We start from the raw sequence: 14,271 nt of genomic DNA on the forward strand, positions 1-14,271 counted from the left end.
TCTTTGCTTGTTTGTTGAGGGTGAAGTATAACATGTCAGCAGCTTTTCTCTGTGCTTTTGTTTTTCAGGGACTTGCCTTGGCACATTTTGTGTGGATTGCTCCTTTACAAGTAGCTCTCCTGATGGGACTTCTCTGTGAATTGTTACAGTTCTCTGCTTTCTGTGGCCTTGGTTTACTGATAATACTTGTCCTTCTTCAGGCTGTTTTAGGGAAGATGATGGTGAAGTACAGGTAGTGATCTTTGTCACATCTTGAAGGAATTTAACTTGGGCTTCTCTGTGCCGGGACCAGAAAACTATGGGATATCACAAAAAAGGGGTTGTTTTAATGGTATCAATAATACATCATATACCAAAAGGGTATTTTTCCCCTATTGGTCTACAGAATTTCTTTATAAAAGTTTTAAGGTTTTGTACATTTTTATACTCATAAAATTTAGGTAAAGTGGTTATAGTATTTATATGACCTGGAAGAAATGCCTAAATTTTGTATGGAACTTACTGGCTTTTCCTACCCCATATTGTATGTCATTCTACCAAAGCTTTTATTACTTTTATTATGGAATGCATCTGTGGTATGAGTCATAATACATGTTTATGACAGAGAACATATAGAGTTTGCCAGCTGAAATGTCATAGAAAGCTGCAATCTGGAGACTCAGGTCTTAAAAAAAAAACATTTAAAATTTCATTTGTTTCACAAAATAGAAGTTATCACCTCTTTGATAAGGATTGGATAAAGGACAAAGTCCAAAATTCATATAGTGGTGGTTGTTTGACATTCAGAGGCATCTATTAAATGATAGAATTACTTTTGTTACCATCTGTTTAATAATAAAATGTTTATCTATATAATAAAAGAAATATGAATTTCCTTAAAATTTTGAGTAGTAATTAGTAAATAATTTGACTTCTTTCTGTTATTGATTGGTTGATCAAGTGATTGGTTTACAGAGAACAGAGAGCCGCAAAGATCAATGAAAGACTTGTGATCACATCAGAAATTATTGATAATATCCATTCTGTTAAGGCATATTGTTGGGAATCAGCGATGGAAAAGATAATTGAAAACTTGAGAGAGTAAGTTGATATTATTACAATTTTATACTTAATATTTAAAAACGACTACTCCAGTAGAATTCAAACATATATTCTAAGCTATACTATTATTTATGCATCAGTTGCATAAAGTCACTTTGATGAGTTAATGTTTTGTTTTGTTTTTGAGATGGGGTCTCACTATGTAGGTTTTTCTTGTCTAGAACTCAGTATGTATCTAGACCAGGATGGCCTAGAACTTTAAGGCATGTACCACCATGCCAGGCTCTGGTTTACATAGCTAATCAAGTAGTTCATTTGCACTGTGAGGATTTGTATCCCTTCTGAATGAGTCTTCTGTAGTTGTTTATAATTGTTTAGTACCCTTAACTGAGTTAAAACAATGACAAAGACGCTGGGGACTACTGGAGATCATAAGTGGAACTGTTAAATAGTTCTGAGAGGAAAGGTAGATGCTGTATGACTCTGTATTCCATACATTTGGGCAAACTGTACCTGTTATTCTGAACCTTAGGAATGACAAAGGGATTTTTCTCAGTGTTGCCCATGTAAATTGCTCACAGGAGGTGAAATCAGTCCCTGTAGCAAAAGCCATCTCCTGAGATGGAGTCAGTACTCGGCACCTGTGTGTGTTGTCTTCTTTCATCTCAGATAACCTTTCACAGATTAGTAAAGATTATATCTGGCAATAAAAAAAATAAAATAAAAGAAGAGTACAGCACAGACTGAGATGTAATTACCGAGATAATTTTGGGTAAAAGAAAATTGTGCATTGGTATAGCCATATAGCTGATTTTCTTTATTTGGCTTCCCTGTCCTCTGGACTATAATCAAGGAAAACTTCTAGACTTCTGGGGTAGATGCATCATTATGGAGACAACTGATGTAAAGAGCAGGACATTTTGAAGTATTTCACAGAGGGAAAAGTGCTCTTTGCAATGGTGTGAATTTGGGCTGTTTCATATTCAGGCTGCATAGATCCATAGACAGTGGTAACTGAGCCTCAGGTGTGTGATTGGAATAACAAAGGAAATGCTGAAATGTTAAGTCCTTTGCCATGTAAATAGAAAGAGCAAAAGAGTAGTTATTTCCCAAACATTATTGGTCACCTGTTTCTGTTATGCCTTTCAAGATAAATCCAGGAAGACATTGCATTTTCTTTCCAGAAACGTCCTCAAAGATCTTGGGGAATTGTTCAGTTGAGGAGAGTTGTTTTTCACATTAACAAATTGAGTGCACCACAGCACTCTGCCTGTAAACACAGCCATGGCAAGGGGTGTGAGGTTATCAGAGGATCCAGTTTTCTCAGGCTTCCTGATAAGCTCACAGACAAGTTGTTCTTGTGGCTGACTTTTTCTGACATTGATATTTTACCAATCTCTTCCTCAAAAGATGAAATCCATCTTTCCTACTCTGTGTTTTGGTTTGGCTAATTCTGATAGCATTTGTCTGGTTGTAACCTGTCTGATACAGTATGAAATTGTTACCTGAAAAAGCTGGAAAGTGCTTCCATAAAAGGGAAAGTAAGAATTGCTGTTACTCAGCAGAGCAAATAGGAGAGACTGATGGGATGCTTTTCTGAAGGATGATCACCTCAGCCTGAGCCACTGTTGAACTGGGCCAAAGGCTCCTTGAAAAAAAATACGCCTTTTATTGCTCTTCAGTAATAAAGGGACTGTAATTTTTTTAATAAGAAACTGATAGAATATTTTTATAACTCATAAAATGTTAGGGACTTTATAATAGTTTCTCGATGGTTCTGGTTTTGCAGATCTATTTTTCCGCCTATGTGACCTTTTCTTCCAACTTTGTCAACTGTCTAATGTGTTTGAACAACTTTTGACACCTTGATATCATTTTTAAACAGTTCTATCATTTTATAAATACTAACCTAAGAGAAAAGTGTTACAGATTGCATTCTATTAGATTTTCTGCTTTGTTATCATCTAAGCTTAACCACCTCTCTCAAGGAAAGTATTATGTTTCTCTCTAGTGAGGGAATCATGAGGAAATACTGACTTCCTTTTGATGACATAGGTAAAACAGGCAGACCTCAAACCATAACCCACCTTCAATACAAATTTACTGAAAGACAAAACACTGCACCTAATTAGCCTGATCATAATGTAGGTTATGCACATGACCTCTGTCAGTGAGCTCAAGTAGTGCATTGTTTTCTTTGAAGACTTAAAAAATATTTCCTTTTAGTTCTACCACATGAGAGCATCAGTTGTTTCTTTGAATTCGAGGTCTGTGGAAGTGTCTGCATCTCAGGTACCCCATTGCACCAGACCATCTCAACTACTGCTCCTTTTGGAGAGAGCTTTCCTTTTGTGTTTAACATTGGCCTTTGACTGTACTGGTTGCAGATGATCACGAGGGTCTTGAAGCTTTATGGCTTCAAGAGTGCGGAGGAGCAAGAGTGGGTTTAAGGTTGAGGGGAATATTGCTCTCGGTTCTTGTGACATCCCCATTAAATCATTTAACCCCTTCCTGTGTGTCTTAAAAAATAATAGTTCACAGTTGGAGTTCAGACGAGAGGACTGTACCTATGTGAGGCTTGACTGCAGATGATTACACTGAAGAGGGAGGGTTTGAAGACACACCTACAATACAATGACTTGGCTTCTTTGACAGCAGAGTAGCTTCTGGGAAGCTAATGCCGTACCCCAGCATCAGTAGATATGGCTCGGAGAAGAGGATGCCCAGTAACACATTTCTTGACTGTCTTGTATCCAAGTTAACCTCTATGAACCTCTCCCCATGCCATTGCCAATGCTATTTAAAACCAAGCTAGAATCTTTCTCTTCCACACGTCATTTCATGTTTTAATAATGAAGTCTCTAAAGATATAAAATTGAAATATATTTAGATAATACAATTTAAATTAATTTTAATAATATAATTAGAAATTTCATTATGATAGTAATTGAAGTTCTTAATTGTTTTACAGCAATGTTAACAAGTATTCTGTAAAAAACATGATATATTCACTAACAATCACATGAGCTAATTGAGCCCAAGAGAGATTCTATAACTTGCCCAAACTATAGACTGTATGTTCAGATTTTATATTCTTTAACACCTGACATTTAAAAAGAAAGTAACATCTCACATTTTCTGTTTTCCACAGGGTGGAACTGAAACTGACCCGGAAGGCAGCCTATATGAGGTTCTTCACCAGCTCTGCCTTCTTCTTTTCAGGGTTCCTTGTAGTCTTTTTATCTGTGTATCCCTATACAGTCATCAACGGAATCATCCTCCGAAAAATATTCACAACCATTTCTTTCTGCATTGTCCTGCGTATGTCAGTCACACGACAGTTCCCCACTGCTGTACAAACATGGTATGATTCTATTGGAATGATAACAAAAGTACAGGTAATTTCCATAACTACATCCTTATATGATTCTGAGACATTTTAAAATTTGTATAGTGGGAGAACTCCCTAAATTTTTTTCTTGGTTTTGTATTTATGAATGGGTAGGATTTCCTCTTCTCATTTTCATACAGGGTCTCATGAATCCTGACAACGAAGGTCTAATGAAATGAAATCTCACCCAAATAATCAGTGAAGAGATAAGATCTAGGCAGCTTGTAAACAGCCAAAAACATTGAAAAATAGACTTCATGAAGAAGTTGTAAAATGTTTCAGCTAGGGGCTGGAGAGATGGCTCATTGGTTAAGAGCATTGCCTGCTCTTCCAAAGGTCCTGAGTTCAATTCCCATCAACCACATGGTGGCTCACAACCACCTGAAATGAGATCTGGTGCCCTCTTCTGGTCTGCAGACATACACACAGACAGAATATTGTATACATAATAAATAAATAAATAAATAAATAAATAAATAAGTTTCTGCTAACCCTGGAATGCCCCACTCAAACTTCTCTAGCCTTTTTCTGGATAGTATGAGGGATGAAAATGGCATTTTGTGTCACATTAATTACTGCAGGATGCCAAAGTAGCTTCTAGTAGTAAGACATCTTAAAGCTTTGAGGTGAAAGTAGTTTATTCAGAGCAAATTGAGTAAACTTGCAAGAATAATGTATCATTATACTTTAATATATTTGTTTAAATATTAACATAGAAATTAATCATTATGACAAATAGATGGGGTGGAGGGTGAGCTGGTTTAAGTGGTGGAGGGTGAGCTGGTTTAAGTGGTGGAGGGTGAGCTGGTTTAAGGGGTGGAGGGTGAGCTGGTTTAAGTGGTCCTCCATTGTTTACCTAAGTCTGCTGTCACAGATGGTGGCAGCATGTTATTTTAGCTTCTATATCTGTTTTATTTGTCTTTGAAATTTTGAATTAGTTGCTAGTAACTAGAAATAGAGAGATATCATGTGTACCCTTGTACATAGGCATACGTGTGTATACATATGCATGCACTGAGTGTCTTCTGACAAATTCAGATTTTCTAGTAATTTGGGTGCCCATAGCTGTAGCAGCTGCCGCTCAAGGAGTCTACCCTCTCCGGCTTATCATACTCTCTTTCAGCCCCTTCTTTCTACCCGTTGCACCCCAAGGTTAAATGAACTTGAGTTATGTGATTAGACAACATAGTGAGTGGCACTTAGGATCATAGTGGCTCTGTGATTTATCTTATTTCTATCATTGTAGTTGGGTGGAAAAATGAGAGAATAAAGGGGGAGAAGAGGGCAGAGAGATAAGAGAAGTGAGAATAAAACTGAATAGTAACACAAAAAACATCTGAAAAAAATATAGAAGTAAATGAGACAAACAAAAGAGGAAAAGAGGGAGGGAAGGAAGAAAGAAAGAAAAGAGGCCAGGTAGGACTAGTGAAGACTTCCTGGTGCACAGATTTAGTAATATGCTACATCTTCTCTAGGAAGAATGTAGTTTGGAGTCTCTGACGAAGCCCTTTCTTAAAAGTAGTTATATGAAGTTCTTATACGTTCCCTTTATCTAGAGAAGTGATGATAGTGATGTTGCTTATAAAATTGTGTTAAAAAAACACAATTTGTGGTTCTTTTCCTTTGTACTAACCTTGAACTGAGACATGAGTGAGTAATTATTAGGGTTTCATTAGATATTAATATTCCATATAATAGTATAATAAAGAAGCAACTGTGTACTAATGTCTAATATATAAAACTAATTTCATAAGCTAATATATTTAAAGAGTATATTTCGACTGAGATGAGTCCTGCTGCTTAATACATTAACTTTAGGACAATTGTAAAGTTATTTTATTAAATAATTTCTAATTAAAGACACTATACGAAGATAAAGCAATGCATCCTTGTTATTCCAATTCTATGATTAAAAGCCCTTACTCTCTTTATTTGCTAGGATTTCCTGCAGAATCAAGAATATAAGATGCTGGAGTATAACTTAATGACCACAGATGTGGTCATGGAGAATGTAACAGCATTCTGGGAGGAGGTGAGAATTCCTAAACATTGTAGGTTTTTTTAATACATAAAAATTGAACCTTTTCCTTTTCATATATCTAAATTTCTACTCAATAAGTCATAACATTCAAATGATACTATAACTGATAGAGCTATGAGAAGGGGATGTTCTGTGTTATAGAGTGAAAAGTGGAAGACCAGACATTAAATGCATTATAAAAGCCCCGTTTCTTTAAAATCACGTAATTGATTTCATCTAACAGGCCAGGAAGATGATAGGATTCAATACTAGAGTTGAATCTTCTCTCTGCAATTCATTTTCCATGTAGTCCAAGTTATATTACTTTCAAGTTGTCAAGCAGCTAGTGTCTTCATCTATAAAATGAAGATACAATCTTCCTAATAATAAAATGATTTACATGGATTGCTTATTTGCTCACTTTGCATGTAGGGGTTCCTCGGTGAATATTAAGTTCTCTGATCTTGACTTCTAAGGCTCCCGTGCCTGTCACTATTGATGACCCATTGAGTCCCCATGAGCAGCTTCCAGCATTTTACCCTCTCTGCGGTGTGGGAGCCTTCACCTAGGCTCAACGTTAGTGAACTGATGATGTGCAAATGCAAGTCTCTGGTCCTAGTTTCAATGCTGAATTCCATGCATGCTCTTCCAGTGTCTTGCACGCTCCTTATGCACTTCATATTCATCACCCCTCAAGCTCTACTGTCTCACTTGGTCCAGTACATTCTCCATCTCCTTTGATGGCAACACCTGAGAGGCAGGTCTAGAGTGGGTTACATGGCATTCTTTGATTAGATAAAATTTATACTTACATTTTAGTCAATTGGGGCTTGAGGCCTTTAAGTAAAGAGGTTGCTCAAATACCCACGGTAGAGCTAAAATATCAATCAGTCTTGGTTTCTCATACCTCAGAGCCATTTCCAAGTCACCACACTGCATATTGCTACTTATTTAATGGTACAAATAAAGGGGTAGAGGTATAACTCAGTAGCAGAGTACTTGCGTAGTGTGGTAATGGCCTGGATTCAGTTGCCAGGACTGACAAACGAAAAGATGGAAAGTAGTAGAAGGAGAAAGAGGAGAAGGTGGAAACTGTTGTTTTAATGTCTAAAAAGTATTTCCCATTAGTGCCCTCAACACTTACTTACAAGGCTGGAGAAATTTTACTTATTATTTGGTCCACTTACATATAACAAGAGCAAAAACCATGCCCCTCTGTATTTCTGTCACAGTGTTATTGATTAAAAGCTAAACCATCTAGTAGAAAACTTTTCAGAGTTTATACATTATAAATATTGTCTTTCAACTAAACTTAAGAGTGCTTAATGAATGTGAAAATACTTGTAAGTACATATCAAGAAAAAGCAGTGAAAGTTGGATCTCATCTTGTGGATTAGACTTTAAGTCCAATCAGAAAGTGGTTGGTTACTAGCGTAACAGTTGTGTGACTATTGTGCTAACCGGCATGCCAGTAAGATTGATGCTTGCTTTTCTCCTTTGGTAGTTTTTGTAACACCTAGGAACACAATGAAAACTGTTCAGTAGTGATGAAGCATCCAGGTGAATCCAGCTGTATTTCTCCATGTTCTATTAAATGTATGGTATCTTTAGGAATAGGGTCTTACTGCCAAGCTCTGAACGGTAAGAGGGAGTCAAGAGGATGGATAGAGACACAGGAAGTAGAAGTCAGGGACAGGGAGTTTGAAGGTCTTGTTCGAAACTATAGGATAAATCGGGCTTCAGGATCTCAGCTGAGAAGAAAGGACAGCTGGTTGTGCTCTATATATGCCTGAGCTTGCAGGCTTTCACCCCAGCATCTGGTGCCTGTCTCTTTATTGATGAAATTAGATGGTTAAGAGTTTGTTAAAAACAACACCTAACACTGTTTTGTTTTGTTTTAATTTGTTATCCATTGGTGTCTAGTTGGGACATTATAACTGTATTTTTAATTTTCTTCTCTTTAAAAATATAGTGCTTTTTATTAATTTTGAGAAATTTATACATATATAATAAATTTTATTACATTCACCTTCCATTCTTCCTCTTAACTCCTCCTAATCAAATTCCCACTGTTGGATTTTAGAAATAGTCTTTAATGCAGAAGTACTATTTTTGAAATGTGTGGGATCCCTACATTTGACATCTAGGCGAAATACATTGTTACTCCTTTCAGTATCTTTTACGTTTTCTTTTATGGGTCTCTTGTTTCCAGACATCATCATTCCTTTTGGTGCCATTGTTTGGGTCTCAAGTGATTTTTCACATTCTGGAGATACATTATTACGATGAGCATCATAGTGGGGGAGGCAATTATTTGGTATAAAATGAGGAAAGAACAACTGGGAGGCCCCATTGGATTCTAAGAAGTAGCAGACAATGAATTCTCAGGCAGGTTAACTTTAGGAAAAAGTATCTTAAGATGATGAGGGCCTAAAAATAGATTTCCTTAAAACGTGGCACACAGGGTTCTTTATGACTACCATTTGATGCTGTTTATTTAATTTTGCTTTGAAGACAGTATCTCATAACTTCCGTGGGGCAATGGAAGAGGCAAGCCATTTTCAAAAGGGGATTCCTCTCCACTGCACACATGCTCTTGTACAGAACAATTCCTTTGAAGTCTCTAGAACTTCGTCATATTTGTAGCCAGTGATAATAAATGATTTGAGAAAATCTTAAAGAAACTACCTAGCAGCGTGAAATAATAGAAGTCAGGTTTGCATTGTAATTCCACTCAGAACTACTTGTTTGTGACTGATCATTTATCATTCTGAGTAGGAGTCCACAGTTTTAAAAGAGGAAGATTGTGAAGCCTGCTTTATATATTATAATGAATTAATGATATTACCAGATCTGTAGGAAAAGGGTATAAGTATATACTCTTCTTTTCTATAGTTTTGGTCCACACACACACATGCGCACAAGCATGTACACACGCTTTAGCTTTTAATGGTATAAAATTAATGTAATGATAAATAAAAGTCTGATAAAGGGAAATTGTTTTCTCATTGAATGTATATCCATGATCTCTATCAAACCATGTGCTTTATAATCATAGATTATAAATTAATTTAATAATGCATATGTCTTATAATGGATCATGTACCATGTGTTTCTTAAACTGATTGCACATAAAGGTATCTATTGAAAATAACTGAAAACATTTTTTATTTTTGCTGTGACTAAATAGGGATTTGGAGAATTATTGGAGAAAGTACAACTAAACAATGGTGACAGAAAACTTTCCAATGGTGATAGCAACATTGGTTTTAATCATCTTTGTTTTCTGGGAAATCCTGTGTTGAAAAACATCAATTTTAAGGTAGAAAAAGGAGAGATGTTGGCTATTACTGGATCTACTGGAGCGGGAAAGGTACTGTCTCTTTAAATTTTTTGAGAAATTCATACATGAGTACTATATTTACATAATTCCCATTTCCTTACCCTATTTCTAACAGCCTTACTCACTTATATTCCAATTCATAACATCTGTTTTAGTTATTATATATAATGTACTGGATCCATTTTGTGTTTCTTTTTTAATGTTTTTAAATAATTTATTTTTATTTTATGTGCATTGATGTTTTGTCTGTGTGAGGGTGTCGGATCCCCTAGGGGTAGAGTTACAGGAAATTGTAAACTGCCTTGTGGGTGCTGGGAATTGAACCCAGGTCCTCTAGAAGAGCTAGTGTTCTTAACTGCCATCTCTCCACAGCTCATATATCGGGTTTCTTATATGCACACGTATTTAGAGATGATCACTTGAGATTAGATAACCTATCAAGGAGCTCATTTTTGAAAAAAATTTACTCTGCCTCCCAACCACTTTTGTTCACTTGTAAGTGTTCATCCAGGGCAGTAGTTCTCAACCTGTGGGTTGCAATGCCTCTTGGGTTTCCAAAGGATCACATCATTAGAAAGGTTGAGAACCACTGCTTTAAGGGATAGGACCTTGTGAGATTTCCTTCATCTATGTTGTCATGCCAACTAGTGATGTCATCATGTTGGACTTGTTTAGGTAACCATATTTTAGATATTTCATAGGTGTAGTGTGTCATGTCTAAAAGATACGTTGTAGAAGCACACATTCCTGTTCTCTGGCTCTTATGATCTTTCGTCCTTCTCCCACAGTTTGTCCTGAGCCTTAAGTATAGAGGTTGCATTTTAGATCTATCAATGGGGGCTGAGTAACCCATAGTCAGTTATTGTCTGCATTTTGATTAGTTGTAGATCTCTGTAATAGTTTCCATCCATTGTGAAAACATGTGACTTTGATAAGAGGTGTGAACTACATTTACCTGTGGGTATAGCGGTAAGTACTTAGAACCCAGTTAGAAACCATTATAGCTTACAAATATGGCAGTAGTACTATTTCGTGTAATATATATGTATATATATATGTATATATGTATATATATACATATATATATATATATATATATATATATATATATATATATGTAGTAATTGGAGGAGGCAGGGCTGCGTCCCTGGCACCCCAGCCGCCTGGCTAGCTTATGCCCCGAAATAACAACACACAAACTGTATTCATTTAAACACTGCTTGGCCCTTTAGCTCTAGCCCTTACTGGCTAATTCTGATATCCCGATCAACCCATCTCTAATAATCTGTGAGAACCGGTCTTACCGGGAAGATTCTAGCCTAGTCCATCCTGGGTCGGAGATTCATGGCGTGTGTCTGCCCGGGAGCAGGGCATGGCGTCTCTCTGAGGCGTCTGCTCCCGAGAGGAGAGCTGTGGAGTCTGAGTTCACTTCCTCTTCCTCCCAGCATTCTGTTCTGTTTACTCCTCCCACCTAAGGGTGGGCCTATCAAATGGGCCTAGCAGTTTCTTTATTGCTTAACCAATGAAATCAACAGATTGATATATGACACTCCCCCATCATTCATATATATATATATATATATAAATTTGTTGAGTCTTGCTTATTATATATTATGAAAATATGTCGAGTGAAAAGATGTTTAAGAAAATACTGTTCAGCGGTTGCAAGAACAACCTACTATGTTTATATAAACTTATGGCCTTTGGAGAGACAGCTCGGTAAAATCTAATCTGCTGGAAGGAAAAACTGCCCCAAGATCTGGATCATGATATGTAGTTGTTCTTTATTGATTAGAGCGATAGCACATTGAAGGACCAAAAAGATGAAACTGGAGATGAGTACATGCTCCATGAGCTTGGGTAAAAAGCACTTGCTGTGGAGACCTACACAATAGATCTTGTTTAGTCATAGTGCCGTTTAGGTAAAGTGCCCTTCAGTAATACAAAAATGTGTTCATTAATCCCTTAAATTCTATTCCAGAACATAGGAGGAAGGAATGGGAGTAGAAAGGAGGGAGGAAAACAGAGGAGGAAGAGAAGGAAGGAAGAATGGGGCTGTTATAGAAACAGAAATGAAAATTAAGGATTCTGAAAGGGAATTTGTTTCTATTTTATATTAATCTCTTAAACATAAATTCTTTATTTTGAAGAGTTTTATCTGAGATTTTGGAAATAAAATGCCACAGAAATTTTCTAATTATTGTATATCTTGCTCTCTTTCTCTCCAATTGTTTTCCCATATGTGGCATGGCCCTTTTAAATAAAAATTGTGAATAAAACTTTTCAGCATTTAAAGAAAACAATACCACAGGAGTCTATGTAGCTGTTGCTCTTGAACACACAGATGTCCTACACCAGACTATCTGCCTGGGGGAGTATTGCTGTGCTATGTAGAATTTTAAAAATGAATTGTCCACTACATGAAATAGCTTTGGAACTGCGGATTTGTTGAACTTAGCCATAATTAACTCTCAGGCAAGCCTATGAAAAACTGAAGACTAATTTCACTCTGGGATGGCCCTTACCTCTCACAGAAAGCTGCTGTGAAGAGAGGAAGATCTGGGCCCACTCCTTATCAAGAGTCTCACAACTCGGGCAAGGGGACTGCTGCTTGATGATAATAGGAAGGAAAAGGGGTCTAGCAACAACATAAGGTTTTATAATTAAAACATAAATATTTAAAGTTAATTTTATACTTCTCTATTTGATGGTTTACTACTTAAACCTTAAAGATAGCCTAGTAATTTATCTACTTGTATGCTATGCCCTTATAGATGCACAGAGATTTGATATAGGTATCTTCAGAGGAGTATGGATATGTATTGAAGCTCACTAGTCTTTGGTTATAGAAAGTTTTCTTAGATGTAGTTAAGTGAAAAAGGAAAAGCTTTTTTGGGGCATGCTACATAATACTCCTCCTCCAAGGATATTAAGAAATAACTATAATATGGTTTTTAGGAAAGTTTATATTTTTCTACTGGTTACATTTATAATAGTTATGTACTTCATATTTCATTTTTATTTATTTTATTTTTTTATTATTTTTTTAATTTTTGAGACAGGGTTTCTCCGTAGCTTTTTGGTTCCTGTCCTGGAACTAGCTCTTGTAGACCAGGCTGGCCTCGAACTCACAGAGATCCGCCTGCCTCTGCCGCCCGAGTGCTGGGATTAAAGGCTTGTGCCACCACCACCCGGCCATATTTCATTTTTACACACTTAGTTTATTCATAATGAATGAAATAATGAAGGTAAAATTAGTGTTTTTCCTTCCCCTACTACCAGTTTTTCTTTATAGTATACACACACACACACACACACGCACACTCACACACAGTAGACTAAGAGTACTTTCCTTGTCAGCACACAGACCTGAGTTTGAATCCCATACTTCCATATTAATTATTTTAACCTGGGCATAGGAGCATCTGTAATTGAGAGGCTGAGATAGTTGGATCCTAAGAGCTCTCTGTTAACTAGCATAGCTGAAACTGCATGCTTCAGTTCAGTGAGGAATCTTTCTCAATGCAACAAGGAGACAAGACGTGGAAAATAGTCAATATAACCGGTTCTGGCCCCTACATGCACACAGAAGGATGGAGGCACCTGCATATTCATGTTTATGTAGCTCACTATACTGCGAGTGCATGAGCAAGTGTGTATATGCATACACACACATACAATTCTTTGACGTCCAGATTTTCTTAAGTGATAACGTCCTCTACACCACATCCTGCCCTATTGCTTGTTTTATGTATACTTGGTTTTTTTGCTTAGGACTTCTTTTGTGAGGATATGTAGCATATTTACGTTATTATCTTCAACTTTTTTATTTTTATGGTTATATTAAAGTGACACAAAAAAGCTTTTGAAAAATAATTTTAGATGCATATATTGTTAGCATTTATTAAAGATGAAACAAATTCTCATATTAAGATGGAAGTACTTTCTTATTTTGTGTGAGTAATATCAATAAGCCTTTGTTTAATGATACTTCTTTTAGTTTATTTATTTTTTTATTTTTCAATTTTTTGTTTTGTATTTCGAGACAGGATTTCTCTGAAGCTTTGAAGCTTGTCCTGGAACTAGCTCTTGTAGACCAGGCTGGTCTCAAACACACAGAGATGCACCTATCTGTGCTTCCCAAGTGCAGAGATTACCAGCTGGCCTTTTAGTTTATCTCTCAGGTTGTCATAATCATCAAGAAAGGCTAGCTGAATATGCATTTTTTCTTTCAACCCAATCTCCATTTAAAAGAGGAAGATAGAACTGGATCTATGTTAGTTTACTGTGACGAATAAGTATGCTCATATAGTTAGAGCATATAGGCAGCTCCTAGGCTGAAGACGCTCAGCAAATGTTCATTGTTGCCAATCTCCATATCTGCAAACCTATCCCAGTAAACTTAAGGAGGGACTCATTCTTCTTTGAGATCCTTGATCAAGAATGTAGCACTTGTTACTCTCACTCTGTGGTGCC

The 14,271-nt window shown here is 36.5% G+C and overlaps 1 protein-coding gene across 1 annotated transcript in view; it reads left to right on the forward strand.

The window, feature by feature from the left end:
• The window catches only part of Cftr (CF transmembrane conductance regulator), a 135,192-nt gene that overhangs the window by 50,461 nt on the left and 70,460 nt on the right, over window positions 1-14,271 (forward strand). The window contains exons 6-10 of the mRNA XM_041675665.1: window positions 69-232; window positions 955-1,080; window positions 4,193-4,439; window positions 6,372-6,464; window positions 9,643-9,825. Of these exons, the coding sequence (XP_041531599.1) occupies window positions 69-232; window positions 955-1,080; window positions 4,193-4,439; window positions 6,372-6,464; window positions 9,643-9,825 (813 nt within the window). The remainder of the gene's footprint in view (window positions 1-68; window positions 233-954; window positions 1,081-4,192; window positions 4,440-6,371; window positions 6,465-9,642; window positions 9,826-14,271) is intronic.

The sequence above is a fragment of the Microtus oregoni genome, unplaced genomic scaffold (assembly GCF_018167655.1).
Source record: "Microtus oregoni isolate MIOR12 unplaced genomic scaffold, Mior012 000026F_ref0000081, whole genome shotgun sequence".
NCBI classification, from domain to species: Eukaryota; Metazoa; Chordata; class Mammalia; order Rodentia; family Cricetidae; genus Microtus; species Microtus oregoni.